The sequence below is a fragment of the Balaenoptera physalus genome (assembly GCF_965194825.1).
Source record: "Balaenoptera physalus genome assembly, chromosome: 19".
In the NCBI taxonomy this organism is placed as follows: Eukaryota; Metazoa; Chordata; class Mammalia; order Artiodactyla; family Balaenopteridae; genus Balaenoptera; species Balaenoptera physalus.
In genome coordinates, this window is record NC_138900.1 from 914,722 (window position 1) to 932,366 (window position 17,645).

Consider the following 17,645-nt stretch of genomic DNA (forward strand, 5'->3'; position numbering starts at 1 on the left):
ACAGTTTGGGATCCTGACCAGAGCAGTTCATCTCTTCAAGCCAGCAAACCCAGTTAACAACAAACCACCCCATACAGTGAACAGAACCCCTGAGATTAAGGGTGACTTAAACAATAAGACCTTTATTATTATACAAACAAGAGCAATGGGAGGCAGACTGTTCCCCAGGCTGGTGACTTGGAGGCTGGAAAATCCCATCACTAGAGTCTCATGAGATCAATAATATCCCTGAAAAATGTAGTCCATCTTTTCAAATCACCAATGGAGTCCTCTAGGCCAAAACTGGGTAAGGTCCACGATTTAACTCATGAGGGAGAAAAAAAACTGGGAAAGACTAAGTGTTTAAGCTACTCATGAATCATCCCGCAAATGGGAGAGCACTGGGGTTTCCTTCCCTGAACACACTAGGTTGGGTGAATGTTGCACACTACGGGCATCTGCCAGGTGGTTAGAGGTGAAATGACTTCTGCTACAGAACCGGCAGTGACATAAATCTGGCAAGGGCCCTGGACAGCTTAAAAAGTGCAATGCAGCTCCCATATACCTGGAATTTAAGTGGATGTTTGGATGTACGTGGTTCAATACAGGCAAATGGCATCTTCATAAGGGATCTCCTCCTGTGTTGTTGCACTGAACAAAGAAATCTTATATACCTGCACATTGAAGGTAGTTCTCCCATTTGAAATCTGTGGTATCCAGTGAGGTAAGTTCTTCAGCAGAAGGCTTTCTCACACTCACTGAATGTATAAGGCCCTTCTCCACTGCGAATTCTCTGGAGTGTACTGAGGCTAGACTTTGGCCAAACGATTTTCCACATCTGCCACACTCATAAGGCTTTCATCCAATGTGACACTATGGTGTTTTAGGAGCCTGGAGATGAATTTCCCACATTCAAATGCACGTAAAGCCTTTCTCCAATGTGAACACTCTAGTGGTCACTGAAGTTGGACCTATGGGTAACGGATTTCCCACATCCACTGCACTCATCAGGCCTTTAACCAGTGTGAACTCTTCGGTGTTTAATGAGGCTGGAGCTATGGCTAAAAGATTTCCCACATTTGCTGCACTCATAAGGCTTTTCTCCAGTGTGAATTCTCCTGTGTTTAATGAGGCTGGAGTTTTGAGTAAAGGATTTCCCACATTCACAACACTCATAAGGCCTTGATCCAGTGTGAACTCTCTGGTGTTTCAAGAGACTGGAGCTGTAAGTAAAGAATTTCCCACACTCGTTGCACTCATAAGGCCTTTCTCCAGTGTGAACTCTCCGATGTTGCAGAAGTGCAGAGCTCTGGCTAAAAGATTTCCCACATTCGCTGCACTTATAAGGCCTTTCTCCACTATGAACTCTACGGTGTTCAATGAGGCTAGAGTTTTGAGTAAAGGATTTTCCGCATTCACTGCACTCATAGGGCCTTGATCCAGAGTGAACTCTCTGGTGTTTTATGAGACTGGAGTGGTAGGTAAAGAATTTCCCACACTCACTGCACTCATAAGGCCTTTCTCCAGTGTGAACACTCCGGTGTTGAAGGAGTGCAGAGCTTTCGCTAAAGGATTTCCCACATTCACTACACTCATATGGCCTTTCCCCAGTATGAATTCTCCGATGTTTAATGAGGTTGGATTTGTTGCTAAATAATTTTCCACATTCGTCACACTCATGAGGCCTCGCTCCAGTGTGAACTCTCCGGTGTTGAATGAGGCTAGAGCTTTGCCTAAAGGTTTTTCCACATTCTCCACACTTATAAGGCTTTTCCCCAGTATGAACTCTCCAATGGTCATTGAGGCTGTAGCTTTTGCTAAAAGATTTCCCACATTCGCTGCACATGTAGAATTTTTCTCTAGTGGGGACTCTTTGGTGCTGAAAAAGCATGTGTTTGCAACTAAAGTCTTCAGTACATTCTCCAGAGTTATAATGAGTTTCCCCCCTGTGAAAGGCAGCTCCACATTCAGTTCCCTTGTTTGACTTCTCCCTGGTGTGTGTGGACTCCCCACAGGAAAGGGACTTCCCTGACACAAAAAATTTGCAGTCTTTCATAAATGAGGCTCTGTCCATGTTGCTTCTGAAGCATTTCTCTCCAATGTTCTGCTTTTGGTGCTGAAGTTTTGCACTGAAATACAATTGCTGCTCCCATGCCCCAGTATCATACAGTTTCTGCCTCTGATGCTCAGTCAAGTGCAAAATGTCTCCTAAGTCCGGGCCGCATATCTCACAAAAATGGACCTTTTGGGTGGACACACCTGCCTTGGAAGTACTGACCTGTGACCTTCTATGTACAGAAATGCTCTGTTCAGGAGGTGCTTCTTCATGCTCTGCTCCATGCCAACAACCTGAAAGCAAGTAATGCTGGTGAAGTGCACATTGACTTTGGTGGGAGGGGACAGCTACTACAAAAGTGTGTGTAACAAACCTAGGAACCTGTCCATGGGATTGTTTGCAGGAGCAAGGAGTTGGTTCCAGTTGAGGATGGTGCTGCTTAGCACTACTGAGCTATAAAGATCACAGAATGGGAGAGGTCTCATGAGGTGAAGGACACAACCTTGTGGTGGACACAAAAAGAAGAGACAGGGTATGCAGTTCCTTCTTCTACAAAGAACTTTGAAAAGGAACCTGTCTGCTGGTGACACATGAACACTGTATAAAAGGGTTGTGCCAAGACCCAAGAAAATACGACTATAGCAGGGCAGCTGGTCTTTAAGGACTGTTTAAGAATGTGTGCACACCTCATGAAACAATACATAGGGGGACTTCCCTGGTGGTCCAGTGGTAAAGAATCGCCTTCCAATGCAGGGGACCCAGGTTCGATTCCTGGTCGGGGAACTAAGATCCCACATGCCACGGAGCAACTAAGCTCGCATGCCACAACTACTGAGCTTGCGTGCCTCAATGAGAGAGAAAACCCGCACGTCACAAATAGAGAGAAACCCACGTGCCGCCGCAACTAGAGAGAAGCCCACGCGCCACAATGAAGACCCGACACAGCCAAAAATAAATAAATAAATAAATTTTTAAAAGTTAAAAAAAAAGAATACATAGGGGCCAATACAGAAAGCACTGCAGTTGGAGTAGTGAGAAAAACGGGTGAGAGAGGAGTCCAGAGATGTGAGGTTAACCTCAGGTTGGAAGTAAGAGTAGCAGTGACAATAGAGATGACAAATTGTCCAAGCGTCAAGAAAGGGGAAGGAAGACAGAAATGAAGTGTGGCCACTGGCATCAAAATTCTGATCAAACACAGTAAGTTTCTGGCATGATTTGAAAACGGCATTGTCATCATGCCCTCTATGTGCTACTATGCAGGACCAGGCTCCCTCTGAGTCATCTTGCTTGATTTATATACATACTGTGAACCTCTGTGGGCTCTCCAACCCAACCCCACTCCCTCACTGATCAAATGAATGGCACCTTGATGATACAAGAAGCAAGGGATTCGATATCTTATGATAACCATAATGGAAAAGAATAAAGAATTTTTTTAAAAGAATAATAATAAAAAAAAGAACTGTAAGTCAACAGGGAAGCTAATGTTGGGCATGCTAAAGGAAGGAGAGGGCAGTGCACAAACCTCAGCCCAACGAACCACAGCACCAACCCAGGGAACTAAGGAAGGAAGCAGTGCCCATGGTCCTGATGTGAGGGCAGACTGCTCCTGGGGCAAAAAGGAAAGGTAGAGACTAGTTCAAGGCACAGAGGTGGGTTTGACAGCCTTACCCAAGGAAGTTATAAGTGCCAAGTTCTCCAGCATCACGTTGTGGTACAGGCATCTCTGAGCATCATCAAGGAGATCCCATTCCTCCCAGGAGAAGTACACGGCCACATCCTCAAAGGTCACACTGCCCTGGCAAGATGGAGACAGATGAAACCACAAACAGCCCCTTTCTCAGGGACAACAATCCATGCCCCATGCCCATCCTCCTCCCAAGCTCTCCAACTCAGAGGAGAAACCAGGCCCTGGCACCATTGGTGCCACTGTCTTCAAACGGTCCTATTGATCACTGGAACCAGCCATCAACAAGAAGAGGTGGGTGGGCAAGTAGGTATCTAAGCTGTGGACCTGGCATAGAGGGATCCACACACTCATGCCAGGCTATCCCACTGGTGTGGCCAAGGTCACATAAGTCTCAATACCAGGGCCCTGGGGTCATCAAGCATACTCCCTCTTCAAGTACCCATAATCCTTGAGACTGGATCCCACAGCCCATGCCTATGGTGGTCACCACCTCACTGACCCACACTCCAGACTTCCAGACCTGTGTATTTAGCTGCTCACTTAATGCCTCCACTTAATGCTCTAGGAAACATCTCAGAAGCTCCTGATCTCTCTGGGGAATATTACTCCTACTACCAACTTCCTCATCTCAGTTGACAGAGCTTCTATTCCCACACCTGCTAAAAAACAAAACAAAACAAAACAAAACAAAACAAAAACAACCCTAGGAATATCCCTGAATCCTGTTTTACTCCCTCATGGTTCACATCAGAAAATATAGTTGTAACTTTTAAAAACACACATCCAGAATCCAATCATACCTCCTAAACCATGACTCTGGTCCACTGACCCTCACCTGGATTATAGCAGTAGCCTCCATGCCGATCTTCCTTACTCCTCCCTCCAACCCACAGTCTATACTTCATGCAACAGCCAGATGTAGCCAATTAAGACGTTGGTAATACTACCTCCCTCCTCTGATCGAAACCTCCCATCACCAACTTCTCAGCAGTCATTCCAGTCCTGATTACTGTCCCCTGATCTTTATTCCCACCTGAAAGAAAAGGGACTTTTCCTTTCCTGGAAACTCCCAGTTCAGTTTTACCTCAAGCATGTGCTACCAGTTTCTAGGATAACCTTTCACACATGTTTACAATGGTTGCCAGAAACGGAAACACCTTCACATAACCCTAGCCTTAGGGTTTCTCCATGGCTTCCAGACCCCAAACTGGGGGCACGGCACTTACGAGTCGCAAGAAACCACAACCCAGAGAACATGTGGGTGGAGGTCAGGGCCAGTGAGGGAATGGGGCACACTCCACTTGGCGGTGTTGTTTCCAAAAAGCGCCTCTGCAGCCGTGGGAAACATGAAAAAAGCCAAGTCTTGAGGAATGAGTCTATGGCGGGGTTCGATGGGCTCAGACCTCCCTATACCCCTGCCTGACCCTGAAGACTGGGACTCAGGGTAGCTATTCAACCTCTGTTCCTCAGTGATCGGTTCTCCTTTTACCAGGTGTCCCTCCGCCCGTCACCCTTGCCCACGCCCCACCACCATCCCGGACACCGCAGCCTGGGCTGCGGGCACGTGAGCAGGCGCCCCGCACTCGGGGCTTTAGTGTCTCGTACGGTGAGGGCGGTGAGGGCCGGAGGACGAGCGTTTACCTGACGCAGGTTCCTCAGCGCCGCCGCCGCCATCGGACTCTGTGGGCGGAGTGGGGCCGGGAGAGGCGGGACGCAGGCACGGCGGGCCCTCTCCTGGGCCTGGAGCGGGGCCCCCGGGCGGCGTCGCCGAACTTCAGACCCGCCTCTATGCCGCGGGGACAGCCCCTCCTGTCGGACCTTCTCAATTCCGTCACCTCGAGGTGGACCCACAATTCCCAAATCTCTCACACAGGTCAGACAAAACCAAGTAGCTAACATGGCCGCTGTGAAAAGGAAGCCAAAAGTTCCGCCCTCACATCATGTGGCCTCCTGTCTCTAAGCGTTCATTGGGTAGCGTTCCTGCCGCTCGATACTGAGCATTCTGGGTAATGTAGTCCCAACAGATCCACACATTGAGGAGACTGGGCTTCTTGCTGGAAAGGACTAGCTCTGCCAGGAGGGGAGTTGGGAAAAGATATATCCAGGTGAGCTTCGCCCCGCTTTTAAAGGGATCTTGATCCTATTTTTGCCAAATGCTCTCTGCAGCTGATCACCCAAGTGTTTGGAGACATATTGTTTCGGACTCGGTGAAGATCGGCATGCTCCCAGAAGCTAAAAATACTATTTCAGGGAATTCCCTAGAGGTCCAGTGGTTAGGACTCTGGCTTTCACTGCTGAGGGCACGGGTTCAATCCCTGGTGGGGGAACTAAAATCCCTCAAGCCGCGGGGCACGGCCCGGGGGTGGGGGTGGGGGAGGGTGGGGAAGAGAGATTCAAACAATTTCAGATGCCCCCTAAGGCTACAAATCCAAACAAACATATTTTTATAGAGTCAGGCACAAAATGTGTTTGTTAGCAGAAGCTAATAAACATTATCTTATTTCAATTCAAATGCATGCACTCCAAAGCATAAGTTAGTTTTCCAGTCTATGTACATTTGGTCAGGGGCAAGAGAGAAAATACTCCAGATTGTGTTCTGTCAAGGAAGATAGAGGAAGGATATTGGGCCACCCTGAATCAGGAGTACAAAAATAGATCTAACAGAGCCTCTCCTTGACTAAACTTTAGTCAAGCCCCTCTAAGCTTATTTTTTTTTCTTTATTTTAGTTTTTATTTTATTAGACCCAGTCTTTGGGCCTTGTCCTCAAGAGCAAGAATTCTGCTAAGTTGGTTTGGCAAGAATTTCCCATCCTCAATGTCTGATAGCCACTGATATCTGATGAAATTTCCTCATCCCTCACCATCACACAGGTAATATCTGATCACACTGACCTACACCTTCTGCAAGAATTGTTTAGGTCAGTTTAGGAAGAATTTCCCTGCTCTCTTATTAATTTTTTATCCACTGACACCACCCCCCTTCCTCCTTGGCTACAAATCCCAACTTTTTTACATGCATCTGAATAATTTTTCTTTAACAGATCAGTCTGTGGTTTCCAAAGAAAACATCTCTCCTGCCTTTGGAGTCAATTATTCTAATACATTGAACAACACTTTTAACCATTTAATATCTCTTACTTGATACCCTGACATATATTCAGTTCCTTTTAGGAATCTACCATCAATCTCAAAAAGAGGACAATGAGAAACATGCTACTTTGACTGTACAATGGCTGCAGTGTTCACAGTTGGAGCATGTATACAAAGGGTACTCTTGCCCTGGAGATACTGGGAGTATCTTTTTTTTTTTTAATAAATTTTATTTTATTTATTTATTTTTGGCTGTGTTGGGTCTTCATTTCTGTGCGAGGGCTTTCTCCAGTTGTGGCAAGCGGGGGCCACTCTTCATTGCGGTGCACGGACCTCTCACTATCGTGGCCTCTCTTGTTGTGGAGCACAGGCTCCAGACGCGCAGGCTCAGTAGTTGTGGCTCACGGGCCTAGTTGCTCCGCGGCATGTGGGATCTTCCCAGACCAGGGCTCGAACCCGTGTCCCCTGCATTGGCAGGCAGATTCTCAACCACTGCGCCACCAGGGAAGCCCCTGGGAGTATCTTAAATTTACGATTTCATTGCTGGGAAATGATTATCATTTCTTTTTTGATGCAGGGACTGTTTGCATGAAGAACTGATGTTATCTCAGAAAAATAGTTGTAAAATGCAAACTACATATAGCTATTCATAATGTCTATGTAGTGATTCAAAGTAGTAGCAGAAATAGTTTTGGTGAAACATCAGTGGATGATGGAAAAAGGTCAGGCCTCAGAGTTTTAGATGTGATGTCTGAGAAGACATAGAATTAAGCTGAGCCTATGACTACATGACTAGAATGGTCACTCTGAAGGTTTTATCTCCAAAATGTGACTCTTCTTCATTCTTTTTTTTAAATACTACCATTATTCTTTTTTTAAAATTAATCAATTTATTTTTTGGCTGTGTTGGGTCTTCGTTGCTGTGCGTGGGCTTCCTCTAGTTGGGGAGAGCGGGGGCTACTCTTTGTTGCAGTGCGTGGGCTTCTCATTGCAGTGGCTTCTTTGTTGCGGAGCACGGGCTCTAGGAGCACAGGCTTCAGTAGTTGCAGCATGCGGGCTCAGTAGTTGTGGCGCACGGGCTTAGTTGCTCTGCGGCATGTGGGGTCTTCCTGGACCAGGGATCAAACCTGTGTCCCCTGCATTGGCAGGTAGATTCTTAACCACTGCGCCACCAGGGAAGTCCTGACTCTTTTTTATTCTTGAAAATTTTGAGCAATACCAGCATGGAAGGAGAGAGTTAAAAGAGACCTTTAGAGTAACCAGAGTTGTAAAAATATACAGGGAAGCTGAGATGTCATATTTAGTCCCTGGTCTCACTAATGATCAGTGAGCAAACAGTTGGTTTTACTGTAGGTACATGGGAGACATTGGGTCATAACAGAGACAAAGACCCCTGAATTCATAGGACTTATATTGTACTCAAGGAAAAAAGACCAGAAACAGAAAAGACTAATTGTATAATATGTTATAATGTGGCAGACAAATTGGGAGAAGAAGGCAAGGTGAGTATCCTGAGAAGTATAGTATAGAGTATAATATTACACAGCACAGAAAGGGAAACCTTTTTAATAAGAGGGCCTTTGAGAAAACACTTGAAGGACGTAAGAGGTGAGCCCTCTGGGTACTTCTGCAATAAATTTTGGGGAGAAGAAGCAGGTGACCAGGTTGTTCAGTGGGTGGAGGCTTCACAGGTCTCCTCAGCAGTGCAGAGTGCAGGACACCAGCCCAGCTGGCCATTCCTCTCCTTTGCTCACTGCAGAGACACTCAGGGCATGTGGGTAATAAGTCTTGGCTTTGCCTCTCAGAACTTGAGAATTTCCACTATGGTGAACTGGGGCCTGAAACCAGGCATGCTCACCTTTCCTAGAACCCTGATTTTCAGAGTTTGATCCCAGGACCTTCCCCGTCAGTGTCACCAGGGGACTCATTAAAAATGCACATGCTCAATTCTGAACCCAGACCTGAATCAGGCACTCTGTGGGCCAGGCCAAAGAATTTGTGTTTTAACAAGCTTCCAAGTGATAATGATACGTGCTCAAGAAATATCCATCATTCTGCTGTGTATTCTGCAGAGACAAATACCTGCATTTCTTGCAATTTACAGGTGTTCTGTCTAAACATGTAGGATTTTTTAGCTGAAGTTGGAAAAAAAAAACTGGATGAGTACATATTTGATTCCTAATATAAGAAAAGTATAAAATGTTTTGTAGTGTTTATGAAGATGTTCTACACCATATACAATTATAAAATAGAATGTCAAAAGTGTCAGATAATTAAACCTCCTGGAGGAAAAACAAAGCTTCCAGTATAGGATCACTTTAGGATTGCTTCTGCACATGGATTGCTATCTGTGTGTTATCTATATGTTAAAATATAGTCCTATACAAGCTGCTTTTCTTAGTAAAAATAAAGGCATATTTCATATACAGATATGCACTTTGCTTTTCTCACTTAACTATGTATCTTGGAGGACTTATCTGGTGGCACAGTGGTTAAGAATCCACCTGCCAATGCAGGGCACACGGGTTCGAGCCCTGGTCCAGGATGATCCCACATGCCGCGGAGCAACTAAGCCCGTGTGCCACAACTACTGAGCCTGCTGCGCTCTAGAGCCCGTGAGCCACAACTAATGAGCCCGTGTGCCACAACTGCTGAAGCCCGTGCACCTAGAGCCCATACTCCACAACAAGAAGCCACCACAATGAGAAGCCCGCTCACTGCAAGGAAGAGTAGCCCCCGCTCGCTGCAACTAGAGAAAGCATGAGCGCAGCAACGAAGACCCAATGCAGCCAAAAGTAAATAAATAAATAAATTTATTTTTTTAAAAAAAAGAGCAGGGAAAAGAGATGAGATTCCATATGTAAGAGCATTTATGCTATTAAAACAAAACAAAACAAAACTATGTATCTTGGAGCAATCCTTTAGTAAGAACTTGCTGTGAGGCATGATGCCCTTAATGTTCCTGCCCACCTGAGATTACTGATTTAGTCACAAACATGTAAGCGGCCTGGGACAATCTACTGTGTGGGATTTACTATATTTTGTAGCTTTGATAACAGAGTGAAGTGGAATTTGTCCTGTAATTGGAGGAGCTTTTCATGTTGTTTTTGTCTCTTATGACCAGTGGTTCAAAACTGAGTGTGAGACCATCACATTGAGTGGCCTGGAGTTATGGTTCCCAAACTCTGGGCGGATAAGAATAACCTGATGACATTTTGAAAAGAACAATTCAAGCCTCTCATATTGGAGCATGCTAAAGAGGAGACCCCTTCAAAGGCTCCTAGAAAGCTCTAGTTGGTGACTGGTTGCTAGGGGAACCAATTTTGTGATTAGAGTTTGGAACTGTCAGCCCCCTCTCCCCCCACCTCCTGGAAGAGAACCTGGAGTTTCAGTTAAACTCCAATGGTCAGTGATTTAATCAATCATGACTAGATAACAAAGCCTCCATAAAAACCCTAAAGGATGGGGTTCAGAGAACTTCCTGGTTAGTAAGCAAGAAAGCATCAATGGGCTAGGAGGGTACGCATACCAAGCTTCTCAGGGCAGAAGCTTCTGCTTTGGGACCTTCCTAGACATTGTCTTCTATACTTCATCATCTGGCCTGTTCATTTGTATACTTTGAAATAGACTTTGTAATAAACAGATTAGTAAGTAAAAGTGTTTCCTTGGCGCTCCATGAGCTATTCTAGCAGATTATCAAAACTGAGCTAGGGTGGTCATGGGAACCCCCTGATTTGTAGTCAATTTGGACAGAAGTGTGGGTAACCTAGGGATCCACCTTGGATTGGGCAGTCTTGTAGGACTCAGCCCTTAAGCTGTGGGGTCTGTGCTAAGTCTGAGCACCTAGTTTCAGAAGTGAATTAAATTGTAGGACACCCAGTTGGCGTATGCAGAGAATTGGTTGGTGTTGAAAACCCCACATATTGGAAGCTCCAACTTCAGTGACCATCAGAGAGTTCACACAGGAGAAAGACCTTTCAAGTGTGACCAATGTGGGAACGCCTTTATCCACAGCTCCAACCTCACTCAACACCAGAGTTCATACAGGATTGGGCCTTATGGGCGTGTTAAATGTGAGGAAGCCATAAGCCAAAGGCCTTACCTTCTTGATTACCACAAAATTCACACAGGAAAAGCAACTTAGACATGCAGAAACGTCATATGTCCTCCTTCAGTATAACAACACTCAAGGAGGTGCCTTTTGAGGGTGCCATCTGCCTGAAGTGAACCTCAAACATCCAAACATCAACATAAATTTCAGATATGTGGAAGGCGCACTTCATGTTTTAACCTTCCAGATTACTGGAGCCCTTGCCAGATTACTGTCCTGTCAGATCTAAGGCAGAAGCCATTCACCTCCACCACCTGGCAGGTGCCCAGATTGTGCATCATGTACCCACCCCTGTATGTTTGGGGCAGGAAACCTCAGTGTCTTCTCATTCTCTCAGGGACTTCATGAGAAGCTGGAGTACTCTCCTTTCTCTCTGATTAGTTAGGGCAGGGGCTTGACCCAGTTGTGACCAAGAGGACTCCATCTGAGTTCTGCTGGTGACTTGAAAAGATGGACTACCTCTTCTGGGGATTTTGTTGGTCTCACATGACTCTTGTGATGGAATTCCCAGCCTCCAAGTCACTGATCCAGGAACAGCCTGCCTGCATTGTTCTGGTTTTCTGCTATAACAAAGGCCTAAGGTTTCCGTCACCTTTAATCTCGAGGGTTCTGTTCACTTTATGGGGTAGTTTGAGAGCAACTAGGTTCTGCCAGAATAAAAGAAACAGATTTTGTGGGATCCTGACCCTCGTGTGCCTCATGGGTGGATGGAATGGTGGCTGTGCTCCTGCAGGTCTGGGCCTGGTTTGCTTGCTTGGTCCTAATTTGGAGGCTGAATGCTATTACGTTTTGTGGTGACAGAGCTTATCCTGAGGAGGGAGCAGTTGTGACAACCTCCAGTACTTCTAGGAACAACATGAAATTGTTCTCTTATTCACAGGAGATATTGCATCCTGCTCAGCACTGGTGAGGGAAGTCTGTTCCCTAGATCCTACATCGGAGCCATGTGCCCTAACATCCAGAATTCTGTATGTGTGGTAGTATCCCTGGTTGAAAGATTATAGGGGGAATGATAATAGTTACAAGAACAGCTGATTAGTAGAGATCACAGGAGACTGCAGCAAACTGGCTGGAATGTGCCTCTTTTTAATTAATTAATTAATTTATTTATTTATTTATTTATGGCTGTGTCGGGTCTTCGTTTCTGTGCGAGGGCTTTCTCTAGTTGCGGCAAGTGGGGGCCACTCCTCATCGCGGTGCGCGGGCCTCTCACCATCGCAGCCTCTCTTATTGTGGAGCACAGGCTCCAGACGTGCAGGCTCAGTAATTGTGGCTCACAGGCCTAGGTGCTCTGCGGCATGTGGGATCTTCCCAGACCAGGGCTCGAACCCGTGTCCCCTGCATTGGCAGGAAGATTCCCAACCACTGAGCCACCAGGGAAGCCCTGGAATGTGCCTCTTTTAAAAGGGTATCCACAGTGTTCCAGGCACCATGGCTGTGAAGGATGAGCAGCTGCAGAAATTCTCAGGACCTTCAGAACTGTGTATCTTGTATAGCTGAGGGCCTTCTCAGAAAATAATCTAATGGTTTTATGGATTCCTATAGCTTCTCTGGGCTGTTCACCTTAAGGCCATTGCTGCACAGACAGGAAAACAGGGAGGGAATGACGGAAGATCTCTTAGTCCGATGATGTGGCCTTTGTGACCCACCCTGCATTCCTACTGACTCAGCTGTAAATGGTCTTCATTGCTCACCAATATTTGCTACTACTGAGGCCAGGCATCGATCCCAGCGTATTACAAGGGATATGGTGGTGTTAACATAGGTTTGCTAAACTTTATTTTTCTAAAACAGTAAGAATTTTTTTGTTTCTTAACGCTTTTTAGGTACAGTTAATAAACAATAAATTGGGACTTACCTGGTGGTGCAGTAGTTAAGAATCCGCCTGCCAATGCAGGGGAAACGGGTTCGAGCCCTGGTCTGGGAACATCCCACATGCCACGGAACAGCTAAGCCCGTGCACCACAACTACTGAGCCTGCACTCTAGAGCCCGTGAGCCACAACTACTGAGCCCACGTGCCACAACTACTGAAGCCCGCACACCTAGAGCCCGTGCTCTGCAACAAGGGAAGCCACCACAATGAGAAGCCCATGCACTGCAACAAAGAGTAGCCCCCGCTCACGGCAACTAGAGAAAGCCCATGTGCAGCAACGAAGGCTCAAAATAGCCACACACACACACACACAAAAAAGTAAATTGTCCATATTTAAACTGTACCATTTGATAAGTTTTGACATTCATATAAACCCATGAGACCATCAAACAATCATAATAATTAACCTATGCATTACCCAGTATTTACCTCATGCCCTTTAATAATCTCTTTCTCTCTGCCCTCCCTGGCCTTCCAGGCAAGCACTGATTTACTCTATAATAAAATATTTTGCATTTTCTATAACTTTACATGAATGGAATTATAAAATGTTTAGTCTTTTTTCCCCTGGTGTCCTCCTCAGGCAGTGTATTTATTTTGAGATTCATCAGTGGTTCTTATGTGGGTAGTTCATTCCTTATATGTTGTTGAGGAGTATGATGTTCTTTGGATATATCACTATTTGTTTATTCCTTCATCTGTTTTTTGGATATCTGAATTGTTTCCAGTTTTTGGCTATATCAAACAAAATTGCTATAGACATTTTAGTACAATTCTTCAATACTGATATATTTCATTTCTCTTGTGCTAATACCTCAGAGTGCAATGCCTGAGTTACAGGTTAGATAAATGTGTAACTTTTCAAGAAGCATCAAACTGTGACCTAGCACAATTGTTCAGTTGTTCCCTTTTGTATTCCTGCCAGCAGTGAGAGACTTCTAGTTCTTCCATATCTTTCTCAATGGTGTGTATGGCTGGACTTTTAAAATTTTGACCCTTTTTTTTAAAGCTTTTTTTAAAAAGTTAATTAATTAATTTATTTTTGGCTGCATTGGGTCTTCGTAGCTGCACACGGGCTTTCTTTAGTTGCAGTGAGCTGGGGCTACTCTTTGTTGCAGTGCACGGGCTTCTCACTGCAGTGGCTTCTCGTTGTGGAGCACGAGCTCGAGGCGCATGGGCTTCAGCAGTTGTGGCACACGGGCTCAGTAGTTGTGGCTGGCGGGCTCTAGAGTGCAGGCTCAGTAGTTGTGGCGCACGGGCTTAGTTGCTCCGCGGCATGTGGGATCTTCCTGGACGAGGGCTTGAACCCGTGTCCCCTGCATTGGCAGGTGAATTCTTTTTTTTTTTTTTTTTTTTAAATTTTATTTATTTATGGCTGTGTTGGGTCTTCGTTTCTGTGCCAGGGCTTTCTCCAGCTGTGGCAAGCAGGGGCCACTCTTCATCGCGGTGCGCGGGCCTCTCACTATCGCGGCCTCTCTCGTTGCGGAGCACAGGCTCCAGACGCGCAGGCTCAGTAATTGTGGCTCACGGGCTTAGTTGCTCCGCGGCATGTGGGATCTTCCCAGACCAGGGCTCGAACCCGTGTCCCCTGCATTGGCAGGCAGATTCTCAACCACTGCGCCACCAGGGAAGCCCGGCAGGTGAATTCTTAACCACTGCGTCAAAGTCCAATTTTGACCCTTTTAATAAATGTGTGTAACAGTATTTCACTGTAGTTTTAGTTCCACTTCCCTGATGTTTCATGATGTTGAGCATTTTTCATTTGTTAATTTGCCACCTGTATGTCTGATAAGAATGTTCATATCCTTTGCCTGTTTTTAAAAAATGAATTTTGGCTATTTTTCTTTTCATTAACCAATTAGAAGATAGTGAAACAATAAAGACTTATGTTGCAACTTCATTAATTCTTCAGTGATGTGACTTCTTAATATTTTATTTATTTATTTATTTTTGCTGTGTTGGATCTTCGTTTCTGTGCGAGGGCTTTCTCCAGTTGCGGCAAGCGGGGGCCACTCTTCATCGCGGTGCGTGGGCCTCTCACTATGGCGGCCTCTCCTATTGCGGAGCACAGGCTCCAGACGCGCAGGCTCAGTAGCTGTGGCTCACGGGCCCAGTTGCTCCACGGCATATGGGATCCTCCCAGACCAGGGCTCGAACCCGTGTCCCCTGCATTGGCAGGCAGATTCTCAACCACTGCACCACCAGGGAAGCCCGATGTGACTTCTTAACTAAGTAATAATTGTATTTACTATTCTGGAATACTGGAAGATAGCTCCCCTACCTTATTTATTTATTTATTTTGGTACATTGCAATGACCACATATAACTTACAGCTAATTTTAAGTTTAATCTGCATTTTTAATATATTCTCTATTACTTTAAGTCTAAATATTCAACAATACAATAAATAAAGGAGAGTTCCCTGGCAGTCCAGTGGTTAGAACTCCACACTTTCACTATTGTGGCCCAGGTTCAATCCTTGGTTGGGGAATTGAGATCCTGCAAGCTGCACAGCAAAAAAACAAAAAACAAAAAACCCCAATAAATCAAGCCATACTTTGTAGTGTTGCCAGTTTCTCTGGTGTATATATTCCCATCAGTGGCCAATTTAAAACTGTCAATGTGAACTCACTGACAATGGAGGTGGAAAAAGTTGCCAGTAGCACACCAATATAGCCTATTTCCACCATACTAATTCAGTAGCCACACATAACCTCAAGCATATAGAAAATAATGAAATGTGAAATGATTAGGAAGTGAAAATTTTTCATATATATATTTTTGAACAATAGTTGATTTACAATATTAGTTTCAGGTGAGGGTCAGTGATGTGTTTGGGGTGACATTGATGACACTGTTAGGGATACCAGGGTGATGGTGCTGCTGTCCATGAGAATACTATTCACGGGAGAGAAGTGAGTTTGCAGGGAAGGCACTGCATGCCCATGCGGAAGGGGCCAGGTTCTTCAGGTTGAAATGTCAGGGTGTGGTTACATGATGGTTCAGTGCTCAGCAGATGATCTCACAGGAGAGGTATCTGGGGGTCTGGCTGGAGTCCCCAGATGTTTCTGTCAGGGAGTGGATACAAGGGAAGTAGGTGAGGGCTTCCCTGGTGGCACAGTGGTTAAGAATCTGCCTGCCAATGCAGAGGACACGGGTTTGAGCCCTGGTCCAGGAAGATCCCACATGCCGCAGAGCAACTAAGCCTGTGCACCACAACTACTAAGCCCGTGCATCACAACTACTGAGCCTGCGCTCTAGAGCCCGCAAGCCACAACTACTGAGCCCGCGTGCCACAACTACTGAAGCCCACGCGCCTAGGGCCTGTGCTCTGCAACAAGAGAAGCCCCCGCAACGAGAAGCCCGTGCACCACAACGAAGAGTAGACCCCGCTTGCCACAACTACAGAAAGCCCACATGCAGCAACAAAGACCCAACGCAACCAAAAATAAATTAAAGATTTAAAAAATTTAAAAATCTTAAAAAAAACAAAAAAAAACAAGGAAGTAGGTGAGCTGAATCAGAGCAGTGTTGACTAAATCTTCCCTAACTCAGCCACTTGGCAGATGTGTGCCCTTGTGTCAAAGTCATCCTCTCTGAGCTGCAGCTCCCTCCTTTGAGAAGTGGAAATAATAAATTGTTCCTCTGATGGATAATTTGGGGGCTGGTAAATGAGGTAATCCTCAGGAGAACTCCTCAATGTTAGCTCCCTATGAAAAGAAGGGTGCAGGCAGTTATGGGCTGAATTGTATGTCCCAAAGTCCATATGTTGAAGTCTTAACATCCAGTACCTCAGAATGTCATTGTATTTGGAAATAGGGTCTTTAAAAAGGTAAAATAAAGTCACTAGGGTGGACCCTAATCCAACGTGACTGTTGTCCTTAAAGGAAGAGGAAGTTAGGGACTTCCCTGGTTGTCCAGTGGTTAAGAATCTGCCTTCCAACGCAAGGGATGCGGGTTCAATCCCTGGTCGGGGAACTAAGATCCCACATGCCTCAGGGCAACTACTGAGCCCACATGCCTCAACTAGAGAGAAGTCCGTGCACTGCAACTAGAGAAGCCTGCACGCGGCAACCAAGAGCACACGTGCCGCAATGAAAGATCCCGTGTGCCACAACTAAGACCCAATGCAACCAAAGAAAGAAAGAAGAGGAAGTTAGGATACACACACAGAGAGGGAAGACCATGTAAAGACACAGGGGGAAGATGGCCATCTACAAGCCAAGCAGAGCAGTATCAGGAGAAACTGATGCTGTTCACCCCTTGATCTCAGACTTCTAGCCTCCATGTTTGTGAGAAAATAAATGTCTGTTGTTTAAGCTTCCCAGTCTGAGGTACCTTGCTATGCCAACCTTAGCAAACTATTACAGGGGCCATCAGCATCCAGGAAGGAGAAGGTCTGAGGGCACCCCAGGGAGGGGGGAGGCTGAGAAGGACACTCAGAGGACCCTGAGGGAACCAGAAGGAGGGGCTTTCTTGGGGTGGAAACAGGCCAGGAGGGAAGGGGGACACAGTGGGTAAGACTCCCTGAGACACTGGGTTGTGGGCTTGGGATTGATTCCTGGATCCCCACCCCTCGCTGGGGGTTGCAACAAGAGACTCTCCCTCTAACCCCCACCCCAGGTTCAGTTTCCCCCAGTACAAAATGGGGAGAGGGAGCAGACCTGCCTCAGGGGCTGTTGGAGGACGCTTAATAGCTCATGAGCCTAGGGAAGGGGCTCCGAGTGAGGAGCTAGTCTTAGAGTCCTGATCGTCCTGAGGGGAGGGGGGCATAGGGGCAGCCGTGCCTTTGGAGAGAGGGGCCAAGTGCCACTGGGGCTGGGGGTTGGGGCGAGGGGGTGGAT

General features: G+C 46.1%; 2 protein-coding genes and 1 long non-coding RNA gene across 6 annotated transcripts in view; 1 reads left to right on the plus strand and 2 right to left on the minus strand.

The window, feature by feature from the left end:
• The window catches only part of LOC309648177 (uncharacterized protein), a gene marked incomplete at its 5' end in the record, with an annotated part of 28,757 nt that extends 23,133 nt beyond the window's left edge, over positions 1-5,624 (minus strand). For 3 of the 4 annotated variants that reach the window (XR_014256508.1, XR_014256509.1, XM_082436522.1), the window contains 4 exons: positions 2,258-2,328; positions 3,707-3,833; positions 4,851-5,054; positions 5,367-5,624. Coding sequence is in view for 2 of the 4 variants with exons in the window: in XM_082436522.1 (XP_082292648.1) it covers positions 2,258-2,328; positions 3,707-3,833; positions 4,851-5,054; positions 5,367-5,624 (660 nt within the window). Of the gene's footprint in view, positions 1-103; positions 2,329-3,706; positions 3,834-4,850; positions 5,055-5,366 lie in introns of those variants that run through there. The other variant, XM_082436521.1, reaches the window with a different exon arrangement.
• The window catches only part of LOC309648358, a 263,978-nt gene that overhangs the window by 186,133 nt on the left and 60,200 nt on the right, over positions 1-17,645 (plus strand). The window lies entirely within an intron of this gene.
• LOC309648154 (zinc finger protein 551-like) overlaps positions 15,562-17,645 on the minus strand; it is a 49,313-nt gene continuing 47,229 nt past the window's right edge. Inside the window, exon 4 of the transcript XR_014256503.1 lies at positions 15,562-15,869. The gene's annotated coding sequence lies outside the window, so the exon portion shown is untranslated. The remainder of the gene's footprint in view (positions 15,870-17,645) is intronic.